Source organism: Mobula hypostoma, chromosome 21, assembly GCF_963921235.1.
Source record: "Mobula hypostoma chromosome 21, sMobHyp1.1, whole genome shotgun sequence".
NCBI lineage: Eukaryota > Metazoa > Chordata > Chondrichthyes > Myliobatiformes > Myliobatidae > Mobula > Mobula hypostoma.
Genome location: NC_086117.1, coordinates 20,931,623 through 20,957,293, shown reverse-complemented (window position 1 = coordinate 20,957,293; position 25,671 = coordinate 20,931,623). Strand labels below are relative to the sequence as shown.

The window sequence follows — 25,671 nt, the reverse complement described above, 5'->3', positions numbered from 1 at the left end:
CTTCACTACCAGATGAACTCAACACCTTCCTTGCCTGCTTTGAAAGGGAGAACACAACTATAGCTGTGAAGGTCCTTGCTGCACCTGATGACCCTGTGATCTCTGTCCCAGAGGCCAATTTTAGACTGTCTTTAAAGAGAGTGAACCCTCGCAAGGCGAAAGGTCCCGATGGAGTACCTGGTAAGGTTTTGAAAACCTGTGCCAACCAACTGGCGGGGAGTATTCAAGGACATTTTTCAACTTTTCACTGCTATGGGCGGAAGTTCCCACTTGCTTCAAAAAGGCAACAATTATACCAGTGCCCAAGAAGAATAATGTGAGCTGCCTTAATGACTATCACCCAGTAGCACTCTCATCTACAGTGATGAAATGCTTTGAGAGATTGGTCATGACTAGACTGATCTTCTGCCTCAGCAAGGACCTGGACCCATTGCATTTTGCCTATCACCATAATAGGTCAAGGGCAGATGCAATCTCAATGGCTCTCCATGCGGCTTTAGACTACCTGGGCAATGCAAACATCTATGTCAGGATGCTGTTCATTGACTATAGCTCAGCATTTAATAACATCATTCCCACAATCCTGATTGAGAAGTTGCAGACCCGGGCCTCTGTACCTCCCTCTGCAGTTGAATCCTTGGCTTCCTAACTGGAAGACCACAATCTGTGCGGATTGGTGATAATATATCTTCCTTACTGACGATTGACACTGGCACACCTTAGTAATGTGTGCTTAGCCCACTGCTCTACTCTTTATATGCACGTGACTGTGTGGCTAGGCATAGCTCAAATACCATCTATAAATTTGCTGATGTTATAACCATTGTTGGTAGAATCAGAGGTGGTGACAAGAGGGCATACAGGAGTGAGGTATGCCAACTAGTGGAGTGGTGCCGCAGCAACTACCTGGCACTCAACTTCAGTAAGACGAAAGGGCTGATTATGGACTTCAGGAAGGGTAAGACAAAGGAACACATACCAATCTTCACAGAGGGATCAGATGTGGAGAGAGTGAGCAGCTTCAAGTTCTTGGATGTCAAGATCTCTGAGGATCTAACCTGGTCCCAACATATTGATGCAGTTATAAAGAACGCAAGACAGCAACTGTACTGTATTAGGAGTTTGAAGAGATTTGGTATTTCAACAAATACTTTCAAAAACTTCTATAGATGTACTAACAGGCTGCATCACTGTCTGGTATGGGGGGGCTACTGCACAGGACCGAAAGAAGCTGCTGAAGGTTGTAAATCTAGTCGGCTCCATCTTGAGTACTAGCCTACAAAGTACCCAGGATATCTTCAAGGAGTGGTGTTTTAGAAAGGCAGCGTCCATTATTAAGGACCTCCAGCACTCAGGGCATGCCTTTTTCTCACGGTTACCATCAGGTAGGAGGTACAGAAGCCTGAAAACACACGCTCAGCTATTCAGGAACAGCTTCTTCCCCTCTGCCATCCAACTCCTCAATGGACATTGAACTCTTGGACACTACCTCACTTTTTAAAAAATATATAATATTTCTGTTTTTTGCATGATTTTTGATCTATTCAATATATGTATACTGAATAAGATTTATTATTATTTTTTTCTTCTGTTATGTATTGCATTGAACTGCTGCTACTAAGCTAACAAATTTCACGCCACATGCCAGTGATAATAAACCTGATTCTGATTGCTCAAAATAATATAACAAATGGTTCAGCCATTGAAACCATTTTTTATTTCTGCCTCTTTCGCTAAAAGACATTAAGAAGAAAAGGATTCTCATGGATCCTAAATATTTCTTAGATCTGGAACGCTACCGACTTCAAGCATGTCTAGAACAAATTTTCCTTTTCCATCTCTGACATCTTTTACAAACCCTATTGACTTTCAGTTATCAAATTGCTATCCCCTTCTCTCAGTTCCTCCATCTCCACCACATCTGTTCCCAGAATGAGGTTTTCCATTCTGGAGCATCTGAGATGTCCCTTTTTTTTTAAAAAAAAAAGACCAGTGTTTCCCTTCCATCACCATTGATTCTGTCCTCACTCGCACCTCCTACATTTCCCAGACATTTACCCTCACTTCATCCTCCTGCCATTATGACAGGGACAGTGTTCCCCTTGTCCTTTTTTTTACCATTCCATGAGCCTCTGTACCTAGCATATATTTCTGCCTATATCCAATAGGATTTTGCTGCTAGCACATCTTTCTTCCCCTTCCACTCCTTTGTCCATTCGTCCCTTCTCTCTGATGTCTCATGGCACATCCCTGCAGCATGATGAGTGGCACACCTGCTCCTACAATTCCTTCCTCACCAACATTCAGGGCCCTAAGCAGTCCTTCCAGGTGTTGCCTCACCTGTTGGGATCTACTGTATCTAGCTAGGTTTTCCAGTGCAGTCTCCTAATGTAACTCAAATTGGGGAATTGCTTTGTTCGGCACATTTGTTCTGTCCACCACCAAATACATGACCTCCTGGTGGCCACTAATTTCAATTTGATTTCCCATTCTCATACTAGTATATCTGCCCATATGGCCTTCTCTACTGTCACGATGAAACCAAACTCAGGTTGGAGATTTGATGGCATGAACTGAATTTTCTAACTTCAGTTTGTTTTTCCTCTCTTCCCTCCCCCTTCTTTTCTTCATGCTTCATTTTGGTTATCCTCTACCTTTTCCTTTTCCTACCTGCCTGTCTGGTTCCCCTCCTCCTTCCCATTCTTCCATGGTCCACTGTCCTCTCCTATTAGATTTCTTCTTCAGCACTGTACCTATTACGTCACCCTCTTCCCCGACCCAGCCTTCCCATCTTCCTCCTCGTGGGGTTTTACTTATCACTTGCTAGCTTGTACTCCTTAATTTGGCTTCTGACCCCTTCTGTTCCAGTTCTGTTGAAGGGTCTCTGGTCGAAATGTTATTTGTTCATTCCTCTCCAAGGGGCTGCTGACCTGCTGTGTTCATCCAGCATTTTTGTGTGTTGCACAAGGTTTCCAGTATCTGCAAAATCTCTTGTGTTTACAACTGTTTCTTGGTTTTGTTTCCTTCTCAATCCAGCCTCCTCTTTGATGGCCATTTCCAACCTATTGATTAGAATGCTTGATCAGAAACACAGGACTTAAAAATATTTACTCTTTTCACTCTATCTGCCCATTCTCATCATCTTGGTTCCTCAGGGTAGATCTAAAGGAAGCTGGATAACACTTCCCTATACAATCTTGCTAGTGTAATTCAAATATCTACTCTCAATTTTGTGGCAGCAAGGTCATTGACACTCAGTGTTACGTATGGAACAGTTCAGTTGGATTCTAACAGTAAACAGTTTATACAATCCATCAAGGTCATATCTTTTTCTAGTTTACTTACAATTGCCATGGTCTTTGCACGGTTTTAGCGTTAATATGCCGAGGCCTTGCTTTGTTTTCAGATGAACTGCTGACTCTTCATAGCACAGTAACGTCAAACAAATTGTGTCAGAATGCAGTTCATATTGTGCGCTGCCATGGTGATAGCATTCTTTATTAATTTACTCTCTTAATTTTAGTAGTTTCTCTAAATGCTATTAGAAATTTTATGCCTGTTTGAATCTCCTTTGTTTGAACAAAAATTAAATTTCTGTATAACATTTGATTTTTTACTGATCAACTTTGAATTTGTACATATGGATTACACCAGGATCTATTCTGCAAATTGATCTAGAACATAGAATAGTACAGCACAGTACAGGCCCTTTGGCCCACAATGTTGTGCCGACCCTTAAACCCTGCCTCCCATATAACCCCCCCCCCCACCTTCTTTGCATCATTCTTGTAGTGTTCAGCAATCTGTCTGCAGTCTGCTACAAAGATTACAGCTGATTCATCTGAGGGTTAGTTCCAGCTATTAAGCTGATCCACCAGGTTCAGGAACATTTATTACCCCTCAACTATCAGGCTCTTGAACTAGAGGGGATAACTTCAGACAACCTTACTTGCTCCATCACTGAACTGTTTCCAGAATCTATGGACTCACTTTCAAAAACTCATCTCATGTTCTTGATATTTACTCATTTATTTGTTATTATTTTTTCCCTTTTGTATTTGCTCATTTTATTGTCCTTGCACATTGGTTGGTTGTCCTGTTGGATGTGGTCTTTCATTGATTCTATTGTGTTTCTTGGATTTATTGTGCATGCCCGCAAGAAAACAAATCCCAGGATTGTATATGGTGACATATATGTACTTTAATAATACATTTACTTTGAACTTTTAACTTTGGGACCACCATGCAACTAATTTAACTAAGTCTTCAAATATTTTGTCCTCTGTTTGGGTAGAGCCAGCATTGTTTTACTCAATCATCTTGCAGCACCTACAGATGAGAGTGAAATGATTTCTTTCCTTCTACTTAGGCATCCGTTAGTTTCGTGAGACCATGGACTTACGCCTTGGAAGGTTTCCAGGGCGCAGGCCTGGGCAAGGTTGTATGGAAGACCGGCAGTTGCCCATGCTGCAAGTCTCCCCTGTCCACGCCACCGGTGTTGTCCAAGGGAAGGGCACTAGGGCCAATACAGCTTGGCACCGGTGTCGTCACAGAGCAATGTGTGGCTAAGTGCCTTGCTCAAGGACACAACACACTGCCTCATTTTGTTGTCCTTGCACATTGGTTGTTTGTCTGTCCTGTTAGATGTGGTATTTCATTAATTGTATTGTGTTTCTTGGATTTATTGTGCATGCCTGCAAGAAAACCTCTATAAGTACGTACCTATTCCATTCATGACTTGACTACCATAGTACAACTGATTACAAGCATAGAATAAATCAATTTTTGGATCAATTTGTTGATCCAAAAAAAAACCTAACCTTTCAAAATCCAATCCATATCTAATCCTAAAGTGCCCTAGTTACTCTGTTCATTCTCCTTGTCAGCTATCATAACGGCACTAATCATTGTAATCAAAAATTGAGGAAAGCCACATGACTCTCAGCAACTTAAATCAATAATATAGCTATTTCATTTTTGTCACTCATTGCTACAGGGGACTGCAATGCAACTATAACAAGGCTCCTGAATGAGTCCTAACATCTGTCTCAGTTTTCACATCAATATAGTACAGTAGAGTCAGACAGGGTAGAAACAGATCCTTCGCTGCACCATGTTCATATGAGCATCGACTGCTATCCCAATTGAGTCTATAGCTTTTCTTCTTTTGTCAAATGCTCATCCAGATGCTGTTTAAATGTTGTGAGAATACCTGTCTCCTTCATCGTCTCAGGCAGGATATTCTAGATTGCATCCACCCTCCGGGTGAAAAAATCTTCCTCAGATGTCCTCCGAACCTCACCTTAAAATCTATGCCCTCTAAAGTTTGACACCTCTGATGTGGGGAAAAGTTTTTCACCATCTACCTTCTTGAAAATTTGTAGACTTTTTTCAGATTTACACAGAGTCCTCTGCTTCAAGAAAAACAAGCCCAGTTTATCCAACTCCCTCTTTGGAGCTGAAACATTCTGGTGAATTTTGTCTGCAGCCTCTTAACTGTAGTTAGCCCTTTGCGACAATCAGAACTGCACACATTATTCCAAATGTAGCCTAACCCGTGTTTTATAAAGGCGCGTGCTTGGATCTTATGCCTTAGATAATGAGGACAAGCGTCCCATCTGCTTCCTTTACTGCCTCATGTATCTGTGCTATGATTTTCAGGAATCTTTGTACTTGCTCGCCAAGGTCCCTTGGCTCCTCAATAGTCCAGACTACTTAAATCCTGCCATTGACCATTTGGGTGCTACTCTCGTTTATCCTTTCTTTCCCCCTCCCCCACAAATTTTCAGGATTAAATTCCATTGTCACTGCTCTGCCCAATTTGCCATCTGATTGATATCATTCTTTGGTGCAAGCCTGCTTCCTGTCAACAACAGTGCTAATTTTTGTGTCATCTGCAAACTTGTCATTCGTACTTTGTAAATTGGTATCTTAGTGTTAACATATATAACAAATTCTCTGTACCAATTTGCTGGTCAAAGGGTTCCAATCACAAATGTGATCTTTCACCATCTCTGTCTCCTACTACCAGACCATTTTAGTCCTGCGAAGGGTTTCAGCCCAAAACATTGATTCTACTCTTCTGCGAGATGCTGCTTGGCCTGCTGAGTTCCTCCAGCATTTAGTGTGTATTGCTCGGACTTCCAACATCTACAGATTTTTCTCTTATTTGCAATTTTAGATCCAATATAGCAACTTGCTTTTGATCTGTGGTTCTAACCTTTTTAACAAATCCTCCATATGGGACCTTGTCAAAGGCCTTGCTGAAGTCCATGTAAACCACATCAATTTTACTGCTATTATCAGTATACTTCAAAGTTCAAAGTACATGTCACCATATACTACTGTGGGATTTTCATATGGACATTTAATGCAAATACAATAGAACCAATGGAAAAACCGCAAACAGCAAAGACAGTCAAACAACCAATGTGCAAATACAAAAAATAAATAAATATCAAGAACATGAGTTGTAGAATCCTTGGAAGTGAGTCCATTGGTTGTGGAATCAATTCATTGTTGGGATGAGTGCAGTTATCCCCTTTGTTTCAAGAGCCTGATGGTTGTTCCTGAACCGAGTGGTGTGAGACCTGAGGCTTTTTGCCTCCTTCCTAATGACAGCAGCAAGAAGAGATTATGGCTTGGATGGTGGAGATCCTTGATGATGCTGCTTTCCGGCAGCAGCACACCCTGCAGATGGGCTCAATGGTGGGACGGGTTTTACCCAAGTTCGCTCTTCAAAGATAACTCGCTGAAAATAGTCTGATTGGATCTCCCAACACAAATTTGCACCAACATCCCTGTCAAACTCAACTTGCAAATTTAGATAATTCTTGTCCCATAGATTTTTTTCCCACTAATTTCCCTCCCACTATCGTTTTGATAAGAGTGAAAATATTTCCTATCACAGTCCTAAATGTCTTGCTCTATATCCTTGGTTGTAACCTGAGTTAAGGGGAATGTCCTTTCATAGAGTGTAGAAAAACTACAGCACAGTACAGGCCTTTCGGCCCACAATGCTGTGCCGAACATGTACTTACTTTAGAAATTACTTCCAGTTTGTAGTTACCCATAATAATAATAATAATGGCTCCGTCTGTCTAAGTGGACAATGGATGCGCCCGGTTCCGGGGCGCAGACCTGGAGATCCTGGGCTGCCCAGACATCAAGATCCCTCTCTCGGCCTCACGGATGTGATGCAAAGGAATGCGAAGTGGTACATTTGGCATCAGCTTCGCTGCAGAAGCTGCTGGGAGGTGACGTGATATGTTATCCAACTGCCTTAGGGGCTCCACTCCAGATTTGTGTAGGGTTTACTCCTTGGCCTTCTCTTCTCCCAAAGATACCCGCAAGGCAGTGGGACCTGTAACCCTGGATAGGGGCCCATACCGGGTACTGTCAGCCAGAGCCAGCTGAGCCCGGGACTCGTGTAAGGCAGGGTCGTCACGCCCTGTAGTAGTGACATATGGAGCCACTACCCACTACCTTACTAGTTACCCATAGCCCTCTATTTCTCTAAGCTCTATGTCTCTTAAAAGACCTTGTCATATCCGCCTCCACCACCATTGCCAGCAGCCCATTATATGCGCTCACCACTCCCTGACATCTCCTCAATACCTACTTCCAAGCACCTTAAAACTGTGCCCTCTCATGATAGCCATTTCAGACCTGGGAAAAAGCCTCCGACTATCCACACAATCAATGCCTCTCATCATCTCATACACCTCTATCAGGTCACCTCTCATTCTCCGTAGCTCCAAGGAGAAAAGGCCGTGTTCACTCAACCTATTCTTGTAAGCATGCTCCCCAATCCAGGCAACATCCTTGTAAATCTCCTCTGCACCCCTTCTGTGGTTTCCACATCCTTCTTGTAGTGAGGTGACCGAAACTGAGCACAGTACTCCAAGTGTTGATGAAGGCCAGTGCCCCAGATGCTGCCTTAATCACAGAGTCAACCTGTGTAGCAGCTTTGAGTGTCCTATGGACTCGGACCCCAAGATCCCTCTGATTCTTCACACTGCCAAGAGTCCTACCATTAATACTATATTCTGCCATCTTATTTGACCTACCAGAATGAACCACCTCTCACTTATCTGGGTTGTCTCCATCTGCCACTTCTCAGCCCAGTTTTGCATCCTATCGACATCCTGCTGTAACCTCTGACAGCCCTCCACACTATCCACAACACCCTCAAACTTTGTGTCATCAGTAAATTTACTAACCCATCCTTCCACTTCCTTATCCAGGTCATTTATAAAAATCACGAAGAGAAGGGGTCCCAGAACAGATCCCTGAGGCACACCACTGGTCACTGACCTCCATGCAGAATATGACCTGTCTACAACCACTCTTTGCCTTCTGTGGGCAAGCCAATTCTGGATCCACAAAGCAAGGTCCCCTTGGATGCTTCCTTACTTTCTCAATAAGGGTACCTTATCAAATGCCTTGCTGAAATACATATACACTACACCTACTGCTCTACCTTCATCAACGTGTTTAGTCACATCCTCAAAAAATTCAATTAGGCTCATAAGGCAAGACTTGCCTTTGACAAAGCCATGCTGACTATTCCTAATCATATTATGCCTCTTCAAATGTTCAAAAATCCTGCCTCTCAGGATCTTTTCCATCAACTTACCAACCACTGAAGTAAGACTCACTAGTCTATAATTTCCTGGGCTATCTCTATTCCCTTTCAGTGCAGCGCAGGTTCACAAGGTTAATTCCCAGGATGGCGGGACTGTCATATATTGAAAGATTGGAGCGACTGGGCTTGTATACGCTGGAATTTAGAAGGATGAGAGGGGATCTGATTGAAACATAGAAGATCATTAAGGGATTGGACACGCTGGAGGCAGGAAGCATGTTCCCGCTGATGGGTGAGTCCAGAGCCAGAGGCCACAGTTTAAGAATAAGGGGTAGGCCATTTAGAACGGAGTTGAGGAAAAACTTCTTCACCCAGAGAGTGGTGGATATGTGGAATGCTGTGTCCCAGAAGGCCGTGGAGGCCAAGTCTCTGGATGCTATCAAGAAAGAGATGGATAGAGCTCTTAAAGATAGCGGAGTCAAAGGTTATGGGGATAAGGCAAGAACTGGATACTGATTGTGGATGATCAGCCATGATCACAGTGAACGGTAGTGCTGGCTGGAAGAGCCGAATGGCCTACTCCTGCACCTATTGTCTATTATCTACAACTCTTCAATCCTCCGGAACCTCTCCTGTCCCCTTTGATGATGCGAAGATCATTGCCAGAGGCTCAGCAATCTCCTCCCTTGCCTCCCACAGTAGCCTGGGTTACATCTCATCCAGTCCCAGAGACTTATTCAACTTGATGCTTTCCAAAAGCTCAAGCATATCATCTTTCTTAATGTCTATATGCTCAAGCTTTTCAATCTACTGTAAGTCATCCCTACAATCGCCAAGATCCTTTTCCGTAATGAATACTGAAGCAAAGTATTCATTAAGTACCTCAGCTATCTCCTCTGGTTACATATACACTTTTCCACTGTCATACTTGTTTCGTCCTATTCTCTCACGTCTTATCCTCTTGTTCTTCACATACTGTACTTGTAGAATGCCTTGGGGTTTTCTTTAATCCTGCTCGCCAAGGCCTTCTCACAGCCCCTTCTGGCTCTCCTAATTTCATTCTTAAGCTCCTTCCCGCTAGCCTTATAATCTTCTAGATCTCCATCAGTACCTAGTTCTTTGAACCTTTTGTAAGCTTTTCTTTACTTCTTGACTAGATTTTAAACAGCCTTTGTACACCACGGTTCCTGTACCCTACCATCCTTTCCTTGTCTCATTGGAACATACCTATGCAAAACGCCACGCAAATATCCCCTGAATATTTGCCATATTTCTGCCGTACATTTTCCTGAGAACATCTGTTCTCAATTTATGCTTCCAAGTTCCTGCCTGATAGCTTCATATTTATCCTTACAACAATTAAACGCTTTCCTAACTTGTCTGTTCCTATCCCTCTCCAGTGCTATGGTAAACGAGATAGAATTATGATCACTATTTCCAAAATGCTCTCCAACAGAGAGACCTGACCAGGTTCATTTCCCAATACCAGATCAAGTACAGCCTCTCCTCTTGTAGGCTTATCTACATATTGTGTCAGGAAACCTTCCTGAACACACCTAACAAACTCCACGCCATCCAAACCCCCTGCTCTAGGGAGATGCCAATCAATATTTGGGAAACTAAAATCTCCCACCATGACAACCCCGTTATTATTGCATCTTTCCAGAATCTGTCTCCCTATCTGCTCCTTGATGTCCCTGTTACTATTGGGTGATCTATTAAAGAACACCCAGTAGCATTATTGACCCCTTCCTGTTTCTAACTTCCACCCACAGAGACCCAGTAGACAATCCCTCCATGACTTCCTCCTTTTCTGCAGCTGTGTCACTATCTCTGATCAGCAGTGCCATGCCCCCACCTCTTGCCTCCCCCCCTCCCTGTCCTTTCTGAAACATCTAAAGCCTGGCACTCTAAGTAACCATTCCTGCCCCTGAGCTATCCAAGTCTCTGTAATGGCCACAACATCATAGCTCCAAGTACTGATCCACGCTCTAAGCTCATCTGCTTTGTCCATGATGCTGCTTGCATTAAAATCGACGCATCCCAGACCATTGGTCTGATGATATCCCTTCTCTATCACCTGCTTATCCTCCCTCTTGCACTGTCTCCAAGCCTTCTCTATATGTGAGTCAACTGCCCCTTGCTCCATCTCTTCAGTTCGGTTCCCACTCCCCAGTAATTCTAGTTTAAACTCTCCCCAATAGCCTTAGCAAACCTCCCTGCCAGGATATTGGTTCCCCTCAGATTCAAGTGCAACCCGTCCTTTTTGTACAGGTCACACCTGCTGCAAAAGATTTCCCAATGATCCAGAAATCTGAATCCCTGCCCCCGCTCCAATCCTTTCTACATCCGGAGTATCAATTTTTGAAGCACAATCACTGTGACATGGAAATATATTAGAGATTATCATGGAAATTCTTGTGTCTTATGCAAAACAATATATGTATGCTCTTCACTCCAACAAGTAGCGGCAGAATTTTATATACTTCAATGAAGTCTCCTTTTATTCTTCTAAACTCTACTACATATTGGTCTCGTTGACCCAGTTTTGCCTGGCAGGGCTATCCTATAGTTTCAGGCTAGAAAACCTTAATTGCACTCTGCTATGGTAGGTACATCTTGGATAAGAAGACCAAACCAAAGCTGCATACACTTGTCCAGGTGTGATCTCACTGAATTGCTTCAATAAGATTATTTCATGTTTTTTTTTTAAAGCAAATGAGTATAAAGCCCTGATAATCACCATCTGCTTATTTGGAAATCCCAATGAATTGTTATTTAGCTTTCAACTTAATGTTTGTCATGCTGTCATTCCACTCCCAGGGTCCTATTTCCCATGCTCCCTTAACCAGGGCTCCTGTTCTGTGTTCTGGCTTCACTGAAGTTCTGAGTGCTAAGTTACTGTATTTTGCAATATTGTTAATACACTAAACCGGTTTAGTCAGTTTATAGAGGGTCTGGAATTAAATTAGCAACTAATTTCACTGAAGTTCTGTTAGGATTATTTCATAATTGTTTATGGTTTACATTCTTTACTCCTTACATGTTGTCATTCTTGTAAAATTTCAATAATGTTTTAATTTCCTCAATTTTTTCATGTCACTTATTACTAGCGTTCCATTATTGCATTGTATTTGCATGCCATTAACGTCCTGGCCCTGAAAATAATCATAGCTTGTGCTGAGTGGGGCCATCTGTCTCCAGTCCCCACCCAGATTCCCCATGGCACAGCATTGGTTTGGATCTGGAAGGCCAAGAATGTGATAGACCTGCATTGTACTGGAAATTTCCACCTTATTTTCAGGTCACGTGAGCAGACCAGTACAACTCCATCTATAAAACTTTGGGAAATCTTTTAGTGGATGACAGAGCTGAGCTTTAGCATCTTTGCAGTCAGGACTTGTCTGGATGCTGTTAATATTGCCATAGGTATTGACTTTCTTACTTGTAACTATAAAGCTTTTGAAGCAAATGGGCTTATGGATTCTGGTTCAGATTGAAACTATGAGCGAAATTTCCAGTGTATGTTCTTACAGATCTCCAAGTTTACATTTCTATAGTTATACTCCATACTCCAGCATTGCAGCATACTGATAGATTTGTGAGATGAAATGCCTCATTTATTTCAGGGTTCCACATTTCACTGCAGTGTTGGAGTTCAGACTTGAGTCTTGCATTAATTTGATTAAACGATGGCTGTTATGTAAATACTGACTAGATTCAGCCCATTAGCAAAAAAATTCTGAAAGCTCTTTCTTTATCTCTGTCCATCTGCATGCTAGTTTGAAGATACTTGGCTAAAGGAGAAGCTATTCTACTCCAGTCTGAAATGGTGATTTATGTATTATGGATTAAAGAAATGATTGTATCAAGGGTGGGCCTCTTTCCAACTTCAGTGATAATACCAGCATTTGCTGTAAATAATCTAATTCAGGAAGCTCTGCAAAAATTGCACAATTAAGAAAACCTTGTATTGATGCTGTTAGTTTCCTTGCAGTTCATCAATAAAGTGAGTTGGAATTAGAGAAAAGCAGAGTGATGAATAAGCCTTTCACATATTCCATTTAACTGTGATCAGCATTTCCTTTGGGTGTGTTAATATTGGAAAAAGCTAATGCAGAGTTTTGGTGGTGCATTACATTTGGCACATACCTGGAATTTGACAGTGCCAATGAGGTAATTTAACAGATTTACTTTCTCATCTGGCATTCAGTTCATCATAGTTTATGCAAAATGTTTTTGGTGATAATACTTTCAAATTGTTATGAACTATATCTGAATTTTAAAAAAAACTATTTTTGCTCTATGTCTTCTAGATATGTTGGATGCAAAGAAGCACACCACACAAACCTTTGCTGTCTTCCGAAACCACTAATCAGGGACCCAAGAACACTTAATTCTACTGCGTCACATTTATTGCACTGCATTTAGAGCCAATGATTTCTATTCACAATTTGACCGATTGAAAGATGTGACATCAAGGAAAGCCCCCTTTTCCTGAGAAACAGGCACCCTGTTTGGCCGCAGCTGAGTTGAGGCGGTGCCTGGCCAGGGTAAACCCATGCAAGGCTGCAAAGCCGAACAACATAACCTGTTCAGGTGTTAAGTTACTCTGTGGCCCAATTAACAGGGTTCTTAATAGACATCTTTAATATCTCTCAGGCAATCCAGTGTCCCTTCAGGCTTCAAGGCAGCCACCATCATTCCAGTGCCTTAGGCCCTCCATTGGTTTGGTTCGTAGTTGTGTACATGATATTCAAGCTGGGCAGTATGATGTGGAATGACAGAGACTGATGCATTTTGGCACCAGTGGGTCACAGGAGTTGCCAGTCAGCAACACACAAGAAAATCTGCAGATGCTGGAAATCTAAGCAAAACACACAAAATGTGTATTTGTGTGTGTTGCCAGTCAGCGTTGAACTTAATGTAGGTCTGCCTTAGGGACTCCAGCTCTGGAATTTTCCTCATGGGTTTACTCCCAAAGCCTTCCCCGTGAAGGCAGTGAAGATTTGAGATCAGAGTTTTCCTCCTCCTAGATGATCTTCCAACCACAGCACACAAGCCCCTGCCTGAAGCGACTGGTTTTAAGAAGCCAATAACTTTTTCCTTTCTATTAGTGAAAGCTGTTCCACCAGGCTTAGAAGCTAAGCCATACGTGAAGGCCAGGAGCTGGACTTAGTCGTCAGAAGTTATTTGAGATGCATGCTATTGGCAGCATTTGATAGGTAAAGGGAGCTCATCCCCTCTACCACACCCAGCAATACAACCTTAAGGAACCTGGGTGCCCAAGAGAATACAATAACAGGCTTGAAATGACTACTATTCAGTGACACTGACTTCAACAGTCATGAAGTGCTCTGAGTGGCTGGTAATGGATCGTGAAAAATCCCATCGTCTAGCTGCATTGGACCCTTTCCAGTTCATGTACCACTGAAACTAATCCACAAAAGATGCCATAGCCTCGGTGCTCGACTCTATCCTGTCCTACCTAGAAAATGATACCTCATACTCCAGGATGTTGTTCGTTGACTTCTGCTCAATGTTTAACACGATCATCCCCCAGAAGCTGATGGGTAAACTGTCCTCAGTATTCAACACCCCTCTCTGTAACTAGATTTTGGACGTCAGTCAGAGTTGACAGCAACATCTTGAGCTTCATCAAGCTGGGCACTGGTGCCTCTCAGGGCTGTGCACTCATTCTGCCATTCACGTTGGTGACTCATGATTACACTGGCAGATTCAGCTCAATCTGCATCAAGTTCACTGATAATACTATAGTGGTTGGCCTCAACAGCAACAATAATGAGCTGGTATACAGAGAGGAGGTAGGGAGGTATGTCAAGTGGTGCGAGAACAACCACCTGAGTCTCAACACGGACCAGTCAAAAGATGATTGTGGACTTCAGGAAGATGCAGATCGACCACTCTCCATTGCACATCAAGCGCTCTGTCATGAAGAAAATGAAGAGCACAAATTTGCTCAGTATGCACATAATGAATGATCTAATGTGGACCCAGAACACCTCAGTAGTCAAGAAGGCACAGCAGTGTTTACATTTCCTGTGGAAATTGAGACGTGCAAGGCTCCCTGCCCCCATTCTATTAACTTTCTACAGGAGCACCATAGAGTGTCCTGTCTGGCTGATCATCGTGTATGGAAGCTGCAAGGCATCTGACGACAAGGCCCTACAGAGGACAGTAAAAACCACTGAGCAGATTATTAGGGTCTCCCTACCACTCTTTTGTGACATTTACCTGAAGTGTTAGGATCCCTGCCACTCAAACCATAATCTTTTTTTGACCCACTATCATCAGGAAGGAGGTACAGAAACTTTAGGACTGCCAGACTGGGTAACAGCTTCTTCCCTCAGGCTGGGAGATTTATGAATACCCTGATATCTGTGAGCGCTTGGCACTAGGACAGCGAGCTGATTACTGTTTACTTGTGCTGCACTTCACACATGCGTTTTGAATTTTATTTTATCAAATTGTGTAATATTTTGTTTGTGCTGTGTGTGATGTATGTTGTGTCGGTGCAATATGGTTTGGAGGAACGTTGTTTAGTTTGGCTGTATATATGTACAATTGGAATACAATGAACTTGATGTGGTCTAGTTTACACTAGGAAAACCAAATGCAGATAGGGTGACCTCTTTGTGGGAAAACCTTTAAGTCAGTAAGGGTGATGCATATAGTTTTGAGTTGTTCATCACTTTAATCTTCAATCTTCCATCTGGATCTCACTCTGACCTTTAATATTGCTTTGCTTAAATGTTCCAACAAGTCTCAGCACGAACTTGAATACTTGATTTGAATTCAAAAAATATGAGGTCATTGGTTATTTCAGTTTTGGTACCCATAGTTCCAAAATTCTTTAGCTCTCATGATGTTCCAGAATTCATAATTCTGTTGTATTTGCATATCCTCCAGACATATCATTACCATTTCTTTTAGCAGGGATTGCCAACATCTATGCCATGCATTCTTTCCTAATTGCCCCCTATCACAGATCTCTTTACTGCACCCCTTACTGCTTCTCTGGAATGTTACACACACGCTATCTCTAATTCTTCCTAGATCTATTGAAAGATCATAGCCTGAATAGATAAACACTGTTTTGCAATCCTTGGGAAACAGGCCTGCTGAATTTTTTTTCTCAGTATTTTGTGTTTAACAAGAAAAACTGCACCAAATTCAAAACAAAAATACAAGTTAATAGAAATGCACAGGAGGTTTTATTTTTGAGAAGAGAAGCAAGTTAATGTCATAGAGAATCGAGTGAATTGTGGGCAGCGGGTGGACAAATAACAGATACTGTATTTTGAGAGTTGAGCTATCTGCTTAAAGGAAAGCAAAATGTAGTTGATAAAGTTCATTGAGAATGAATGGGCAGTAAAACATTTTTTATAAATATCTAGGACAGTGCTTTTGTCATCACAGTTCTCTTAATACAGCAAATAGCAAATCTCAAGTTCATTAGCATGTCTTTTATCTCTGTGAGGAGCTACTACTGTATATTTTCTGTACTTTCGATCTATATTGAACTTCTAAGTCTGCTTTTTCTTGTAGTTTATGTAGCTACTGTTGTAAACAATTCATTGTCTATGAATAATGTTATGAACAATACAACCTAGTAAAGTTCGGATGTCCAAATAAGGAAACTGGCAATATTGATACTGGCCCTATACAGCAGATATGTTTAATTAGAGCAACAATCATTTCAAGTATCAGAAGTTGTCTTTTAAAATTTAAAGTAATGTACATTAGTTTGAAGTACAGATTATTCTATTTCTGTTTGCAGAGAATACCAGTTTTATTAGCAACTGAAAACTAATGTTTTCTAATTCTTTAATCATATACTAATGTATTTCTGACATTACAGAACGCTCACATGGCTTTGATTGATGCTCTGATGATGGCCTACACAGTTGAGATGATCAGCATTGAAAAGGTAGTGGCATCTGTAAAGCGTTTTTCCACGTTTAGTGCCTCAAAGGAATTACCATATGATCTGGAAGATGCCATGGTGTTCTGGATAAATAAGGTAAATGTAAAATCTGAGCTGCTTTATTTCCATGTTCTGTATGAAGTTGGTTTATTATTGTTACAAGTACCCCAGAGAGACAGTGAAAACCTTGTTTTACATACTGTTGCTATAGGTCAAGCATTGAAGTAGAAAGAGGTAAAACAGTAACAGAATACAAAATAAAGTGTAACAGCTACAGAGAAAGTGCAGTGCAGGTAAACAATAAGGTGTAAAATCCTAACATGGTGGATTGTGAAGTCAAGAGCTCATCTTATCTCAACTGGTCAACAGAGCCTTGACTTGGTGGCAGTACTTCCTCCTCTGACAGAATGTGACTCTAAGTATTGCTTACGAAATATGTGTAAAATCTATTTCCATTTCTTATCCAGTCAAAGAAAGTGCTAATTTTCCTTATGGTACTAATTTTCTGTCTGCTAAAAGCAGTTGTCTCTTATACATCCCAGCTTTTGCATTCTAAGCTTCCAATGTGGAACACTATCAAGTACTTCCTGGATGATCATGAATATCGAGTCTATTGCAAATTCCTTGTCACTTTTTTTTCTGTTAAATTTTCAATAATTCAACAAAGTTGACTTATCTTTTTTTTCTTGGATAGTTCCTCTTATTCTTCCTCTTAGAGTTTTTTGAGGAAGTTACCAGGAAAGTTGATGAAGGCAAGGTAGTGGATGCTGTCTTCATGGACTTTAACAAGGCATATGACAAGGTTCCTCATGAGAGGTTGTTCAAGAAGGTTCAGTTGCTCGGCATTCAAGATGAGGTAGTAAATTGGATAAGACATTGGCTTTGTGGGAGAAGATAGAGCGGTAGTAGATGGTTGCCTTTCTGACTGGAGGCCTGTGACTAGTGGAGTGCTGTAGGAATCAGTGCTGGGTCTGTTGTTGTTTGTCATCTATATCAATGATCTGGATGATGTGTTTAACTGGATCAGCAAATTTGCGGATGACAACCAAGATTGGTGGGGTGTAGTGGACTGCAAGGAAGACAATCAGATCGCATTAGGTTTAGGACCAGCTGGAAGGATGGGCTGTGAAATCGCAGATGGAATTTAATGCAGACACGAGCAAGGTATTGCACTTCTGTAGGACCAACTAGGGTAGGTCTTACACAGTGAATGGTAAGGCACTGAAGAGTGCGGTAGAGCCAAGGGATCTTGTGATTACAGGTCCATAATTCATTGAAAATGGCGGCACAGGTAGATCAGGTTGTGAAGAAAGCTTTTGACACGTAGTCCTTCATAAATCAAAGTATTGAGTGCAGGAGGTGGAATGTTATGTTGAATTGTATAAGATGTTGGTGAGGCTCAATTTCAAAGTTCAAAAGTACATTTATTATCAAGGTATACAACCTTGAGATTCATCTGCTTACAGGCAGCCACAAAGCAAGAAACCTGAAAGAACCCAACTTAAAAAAGCAACACCCAATGTGCTGAGAAAGAGGGGAGGGAAAACACAAATCATGCAAACAATAGAAGCAAACATCACCATTCTTAACCAAATTGAGTCCATAGACCTGGAGCCGGAGTATGCTCATAGTCTCCGTCTCAAGTTCATCAAACAGCAGGACAAGTTACCGCAAAGCTTCAGACACGAAACCTCAGCGCTACGGAGAGAGAAATGAACTGGGAAAGAGCAAGCAGAATCTGCCGGACCTTCATTTTTCCTCCATTCTCAATACCCTGCCTTTTCAGTCTATTTAGGCTGACGTTTAAAGTGTCCAAACACCAGGTCATGCCTCACATTAGGACCCAGGCCTCACCGCAGTGATATGCTCTGGGCCAAGACCTCGCCACCCAGCCTGAAACAGTCTCGACCTTTTCAGATTGGCTCAGTGCTGAAAGTGATCCAACCTTCTGATTTTGGTGGACAGGCACCAAAACTCCTCCTCCATGTCCCCTCTACAAATCTCTCACTCCAACTCTATCCCCAGCTCTGACTCTGAAACCTTTTCAAACACGTTACGTTCCAACTTTGCAACGCACTGGCGCAGCACATCCTTCTAAGTCCACTTCGCCTTTGCTTGCTTCTTCATTGTTTGCTGTGATAGTTCTCCACAATTTATCTCATAAATGGTGTTATTAATAATGTTTTTAGTCATATTTCTTGCCTTTTTGAACTACCAGTAAGCTGTCACCCAACTTCAGTAGCACCATCTTAAACCGGAACTTTGAAGTATTGTGTGCACTTTTGGTCACCTACCTGCAAGAAAGATGTAAATACAGTTGAAAGAGTAACAGTTGATAGGTTAAATGCAAGCAAGTTTTTACCACTGAGGTTGGGCAGGACTGCAACTAGAGGTCATGGGTTAAGGGTGAAAGATGAGAAGTTTAAGGGGAACATGTGGGGAGACTTCTTCACTCATAGGGTGGTGAGAGAATGGACTAAGCTGCCAATGTAAGTGGTGCATGCGAGTTCAATTTCAAAGCTTAAGGGAAGTTTGGATAGGTATATTGATGATGGGTATGGAGAGAGTTATGGTCCGGGTGCGGTTTAATGGGAGTAGATAGTTTGAATGGTTTGGCACGGACTGGATGGGTCAAAGGTCCTGTTTCTGTCATTTATTTTGCATCTTTTTCTAATTAACACACTGTCCCTATGTTTTATTATTAAAGCTGGTAATGTAGCATTGGACTAACAACTAGGCATGCTTTTCTTTGTCTTTTTTAATCTTGTGTCTGTTATATTTTCTGTTTCTCAAATTATCTCTTATGGTATTTGATCTTCACTCTCATCTCTTCCTGGGAAAATGGGTGTTTGTATAGAATCTTGTCTGGAAGCTTCTCATCCAGTCATCTCTCTACAGAATTAGTTATTCAATCCAGTTGAATCGGCCTGCTTTGGAGTTCGTATTCAATAAACTGGAAAAAACAATTTCCCATATCAAGCTTTTGGTGACACATTTTTATTTGGTTTTGTAATGTTAGCATTGCCTGCCATTTTAGTAGTAATTTGCAGGAGGTTTGGATTGTAATTGGAAAGAAACCCAATTGTGCTGTTCAACTTTAATTTACCTAGTATTCCCATTATTCATTGTTAATAGCTCTATACTACTTACTCCAGAAGAAGATGACTATTAGAAGAAAAAAAACAAAACAAAATCATAATTTGCTATAAACTGCCACTTTCATTCTTCTATTTATATCCAAAACATTTTTTAATCTCCCAGATCTTCCACATGTTTGGAGTTCTTTTAATGACTTAACTCTTGCAATTTTTCTGTTTGTCTTCCACTGTATCATACTTTAGTAAGGCTGTTAGATTGGCATGCCTGGGACTTCGTGCCATACTGGTAGATTTTGCTGGACATTTGGATGTTACTCCTATAATTCACAAACACATTTTAATTCATATTTTTTAAGCTGCAACACAGAATTCCTGCAATTTTACTATTTTTGGATTTCCGTGGACTCATTACTTATCACACTTCTTGTTATTTATCTTCTGCAATTTTCCATCTTGTATAAATTTTGTATCTGTGTACTATCATAGAGTCAAAGTTGAGTTTGTTGTCATGTGCACAAGTACATTTATCAGACATCCCACCTCTCCCGGAAGTTCTGGGAGTCTCCCGCGTATGAATAGTGGCTCCCTGATGCCCGCAAATTATATACAATATCACGGAAATCAATTTTTTGAGAGTGAGCGTGAGAAAGCAAGAGAGAGTGCGAGCGAGAGAGAGCGAGCACGAGAGAGCAAGAGAGAAAGCAAGCGAGAGCACGAGCGAGAGAGAAAGCAAGCGAGAGCACGCCATGGCAGAGTGTTCCAAAAAAAATATAAAACGTACGTCACCCAGACTACACTAAAGTGTAGTCTGCCTAATAGGGGTCAAAATAATGACAGTGTTGCTTGCTGCACTGTTTGCAACAGTGACTTTTCTATTGCCCGTGGTGGGTTAAGACTGTAAAAGACGTGTTGAGGTGAGTTTAACAGGTGTCATTCGTTCATTAGCATAGTTAACGTTATTTAAACTAGCTGGCCAGCTGTTAAGGAGCTACTCTACTGCAGACATCCCACCTCTCCCGGAAGTCTCCCGCAAGTCTCCCGCAAATTGATGGTGCTACCTCCCTGAAACCAGTTTTTGCAGGGTGGGATGCCTGATTTATGCACAGTTGAAATGAAGTACTTGGAGGAGCATCGCAGGCACATAGCATCATCCCAGCAGCATTTACAAAAAAAAATGTAAACTAAGCATAAATTATACATGGCTTTTTACAATTTAAACAAAGTTAGAACAAGAAGTCAATTTTAGTGCAAAATGTCAGAATAGTCAATGTGTTGCTAAATTGTTGTGGTGATTATGGTTTTGCTGGTTGGGAGGTCTGGGATTTCAGGCTTCTGTACCCCTTGCCTGTTGCTATTTGTGAAAAGATAGCATGGCCCGGATGATGGGAATCTTTGGATACTACTACCACCTGTAGATACTACCAATGGTGGGGAGAGGTGTGCCTGTGATGTACTGGGTAGAGTTCACTACTCTGCAGCTTCTTATGATCCTGCACAGACCATGATGCAACCTATCAGAATACTTTCAACAGTTCACCTGTAGAAGTTTGCTAATGTTTGGTGACAAACCAAAACTCAACATCCTAAGAAAATAAAGACACTGGTGTGCTTTTCTTATGTGGTAGGCCCAAGACAGGTTATCTGATATATTAATGCTCTAGAATTTAAAGTTGCTAACTCTCTCTACCATTGATTTCCCCCCATTTAGATTGGTGCATGTTTGTCTTTTTTTTTCCTCTTCCTTCCTTGAAGTCAGCAATCAGCTCTTCAGTTTTGCTGATGTTAAGTGAAAGGTTGTTGCTGTGGCACCATTCAAACAGGTATCCTATATGACAGTCAGCGAATCCATTAAGAGACACAGCATAGCTACAAACCCACTGAGTCCATGCTGACCATGAATCACCCACTCACACAAATCCAATCTTATTCTCCTTGCCCTCCCGTTGACTCCCACTCCCCAAATTCTACTCCATACACAATTTACAGTACGTTAACCTATCCACCCCCGTATCTTTGGGAAGTGAGAGAAAACTCAAGCACCCGGCATAACCCACACAATCACAGGGAGAGCTTGCAAACTCCATACACATCACCCTGAAGGTCATTATTCAAGTTTAAGTTTAATGATCATTTCACCATATGTGAATACATGTGAATGCAGCCACATGAAACAGCATGCCTCCAAGACCAAGGTGCAAAACACAATACCAACAGTAATACACAGTGTAAGGCACATATTAGATAGCAGTAAACATAGTCACACAGAAATACAATATAGCCCAAGTCCCTGAGTGACATGTCCTGAAATCAGTGGTGCATGAATGATTATCAGGAAGAACAACCCAAACCCTCAGCAGTCTGCAGAAAAATGCATGCACACAATCCGTCTTGTCTTCCACTGAGCGAATAAGCACTTGAGGATAGCACCAATGGGAGGAGCTGCCCCCAATCCAGCATGGATGCCATGCCACAGCGCCTCTGGCGTCTCCTCTCCTGGGCAGCTGCAACAGATGAGTCTACGGCAAGAGACCTAGTCCGACTACAACTGAGACCACGCAGCCCTCCGCCGTCCGTCTCGCCAATAAACCAGTGAACCAGACTTGCTGTATTCTACATACCAATGTCCCGCAGGGTATCACAAGAAAAATGTCCAAGACAATCTCACCGTAAGACTGCTATACTGCCTTTGTGCACTGACTCCGATACCTTTCTGTAACAGGCAGCAACACTGCCAGCTGTGCCACTGTGCCGTCGCTGTTCAGAGGAAGAGCCCAACATCGACAGTGTTATTTTTTTTTTAAATTTTATTTTTATTTGGATAAGGAGTTCACAATTATCATGTACTTTTTTCACACATATAACCTTTTCCATTTTTTTATATGTATAAAACTACAATTATTTATACATTCTTAAGTACACATTGAGATGATATAAAAGCAAAATAAACATTTAAATAGATAATTATGTACTGTGGTAAATCTAACCTATTAGGCTAAGTAATGAAATTAGTTGTTAAGAAAAATGGTAATACTAGTTTCCATACAACCCTTCTGGACCATTTCCACTGGTCCAAAATGTTGCATACAAGCCTATATACCAACCATTGTAGGTGTTTATATCCCAATTTGTTCGTGCTTGTTCCTGCCCGCAGACATAATTATCCAATCCCTATGTACTTATTTACTTAATTTTTTCATTTTTTTTATCCCTTTCCCAAATCTTTCCCTTTACTTGTGTTAATTCTCTATTTTCCAAAAAAAAACAACAAACATTTAGACTAGGGGTGCTTACGTTAGCAATATTACTGTGTTGATGAGAAGAGCAATATAAATCATTAGGTGAGTCATCTAAAGTCTGCTCGCATTGGGGTTATGTATTCAATCCATTTATTCCAGATTTGATAAAATGTTTCTTTTTGAGTTCTCAGGGAGTAGGTCAACTTTTCCATTTTAAATATTTCCAAGATAATTTCGTACCAATCTTCTAATGTAGGTGGTATTGGATTTAGCCATTTTCTAGTGATTGATTTCTTACTTGCCGCTAAGAGGGCCTGCAGCAACTTTATATCTTCCTTCTGTTCAAGGAACAATACATGCCCCAAATAGAGCATCTCAAAGTTCAGAGGTATCTGGGACCTAAGTACCTTAACTAATATTCTATGAATACCTTCCCAAAATAGACTTAATTTAGGGCAATCCCAGAAAATATGAAAATGATTTGCCTCCTTGGAGCCGCACCTTCTCCAACACATCACATTTGTATCTTTATATTTTTCCTGATATGGGGTCTTGAAGTATCTTATAATGTTTTTCCAACAATGTTCTCTCCAAGTCAAAGAATTAGTCGAGGACCATTGAAAGCTGCAGATTTTCCCCCAAGCCTCCTCTGAAAGTACCAACCCCGCTTCTTTCTCCCACTTCTCTTTAATATACAGTGTATTTACATTTTTAGCATGGAAGAGTGCATTATATAGGCGAGAAACTGATTTACTAGGTATTGAACTGCAAGCCGAATTCAGAATCTTGAAAAATTCTAATTCTACTGTTGATAGGTCTGTATATCTACAACTCTGATTAACATAGTTTCGTATTTGAAGGTACCTAAAAAAGTCATTATGTTCTAGGCCATGTTTGTCCTGCAGGATTTGGAAACTTTGTAATACTCTTTTATCTATAAATGAGAGGTAGGTTGTAAGACCTTTCTTTATCCATAGCTCAAATCTTTTATCTCCTCTGTTGGGAAGGAATTCGGTATCATATGCACACCATCTAAAGAGTTTTAGCATGTTATTAATTCCACATGAATTAACCACCTTCTGCCATACTTTTAATGTAAGATTTATCCAAGCATTATTAAATTTTTCCAACTGGGCCATCAATCCTTTGTCAGCTATTGAGGCCTGAAGAGGATAACTGTCAACTAATCCAAATTCTATTTCCTTCCATCTAGCCTTATATTCCCTATTACACCAATATAACAGAGGGGTTATCTGTGAGGCATAAAAATAATTTCTCAGGCAAGGAAGAACCATACCTCCTCTTTCCTTCCCTAACTGTAAGGTGTTATATCGAATTCTAGGTTTCCTTCCTTGCCAAATGAAGCGGGAAATCCATTTGTCCCATTCCCTGAATTGATTATCATCCACCTCCACTGGTAAAGTACGGAAAAGGTATAATAACCGAGGAAGAATATTCATTTTTATAGTATTTATCCTTGAATTTAAACTTAAAAAGGGGATAAGATTCCATCTATGCATATCTGCTTTTATCTCTGAGATTAATGGCCCATAATTTACCTGTGACAGTGTTGAAAGATCCTTCGGCAGGGTTATTCCTAAATATTTTAATGATTTAGCTTCCCACTTAAGATCGTATGTATCCTGCAATTTTTTGGATGGTGTATAATTTAGGGACATAACCTGCGTTTTCTTTACATTTATTTTATAACCTGATATTTTTCCAAAGTCATCCAACAGTGTAAACAATCCTATAAATGATTTTTCTGGTTCACTCAGATAGACCAAAACATCATCTGCAAATACCGCCACTTTCTGTTCAATCCCTGCCACCTTGATACCTTTTACGATTTCGCTCTGTCTTATTAGTTGGGCAAGTGGTTCAATATATAGCGCAAAAAGGAGAGGAGAAATTGGGCATCCCTGTCTAGTGTCTCTCTCTAAAATGAAGGAGTCAGAGAGGTCCGACAGTGTTATTTCAATAGCATTTTTCCCTCTGTATATTTTTGTTTTCTGTTCTACTAATGTAATATCTATCTACTTTTTTCTTAAACCATGGGGTTCCTGCTGTTTGTATTTTTTTACAATAATGGTTAAATTTCAGTGCTGGCTACTTAGTGACTGAAGCCACAACATGCCCAGAAAATAGAAGTCAGTCTGTTTATCTAAAGATGTAACAAAAAGGTCAGTTGTCATCAATCTGAATTAAAAACAAGAGTAATGAAAATGCTAAAGGCACTATAAAACTGAACTCACACCAAGCCATAGAATAAAAGGAAAAAATTATCAAATTGTTTTGTATCCTCATCATAACACTCACTGTAGATGTCGCCACCAAGATTAGTGAGATATAGAAGAACTGGGGGCAGTATCAATATTTCTGTTAAATCTGTGAAAAATTATGCATGAATATCATTCAATTTCTATATTAGACTTGGCCTTTTGTCACATCTTAGTTTGTCGTTATTCTTGTATAGCAGGGTTATGTAAAGATGTCATTACTCACACATTTACTTAGCAACATAGGAGAGCCATGTATTGCTTTGCTTAGCAACCAATAATAACAGGATGACAGGTCCAATAAGCTTTCAGCCAGCATTCAGATTGGCTGAAGGCCAGTTTGTTAGTCAGTTAACTATATAAAATTGCTCTGATTTAAAAAAAAATGGCTTAAATGGATCAGAAGAACATGAAACACTTTGTCCTGAAAGTTGTGTATATTCCTCATTCTGTCACTGTTGCTTTTCTGTTTACAAAATCTTCTGTGAAACAACATTAATTTTGATTTATTTATTAATCTGGT

At 40.9% G+C, this 25,671-nt stretch overlaps 1 protein-coding gene across 4 annotated transcripts in view; it reads left to right on the top strand.

Moving 5' to 3' along the window:
* Positions 1 to 25,671, top strand: part of camsap1b (calmodulin regulated spectrin-associated protein 1b) — a 122,361-nt gene that overhangs the window by 33,157 nt on the left and 63,533 nt on the right. For all 4 annotated transcript variants that reach the window (XM_063073594.1, XM_063073593.1, XM_063073591.1 and 1 more), the window contains one exon: positions 16,470 to 16,631. In XM_063073594.1, coding sequence (XP_062929664.1) covers positions 16,470 to 16,631 — 162 coding nt within the window. The remainder of the gene's footprint in view (positions 1 to 16,469; positions 16,632 to 25,671) is intronic.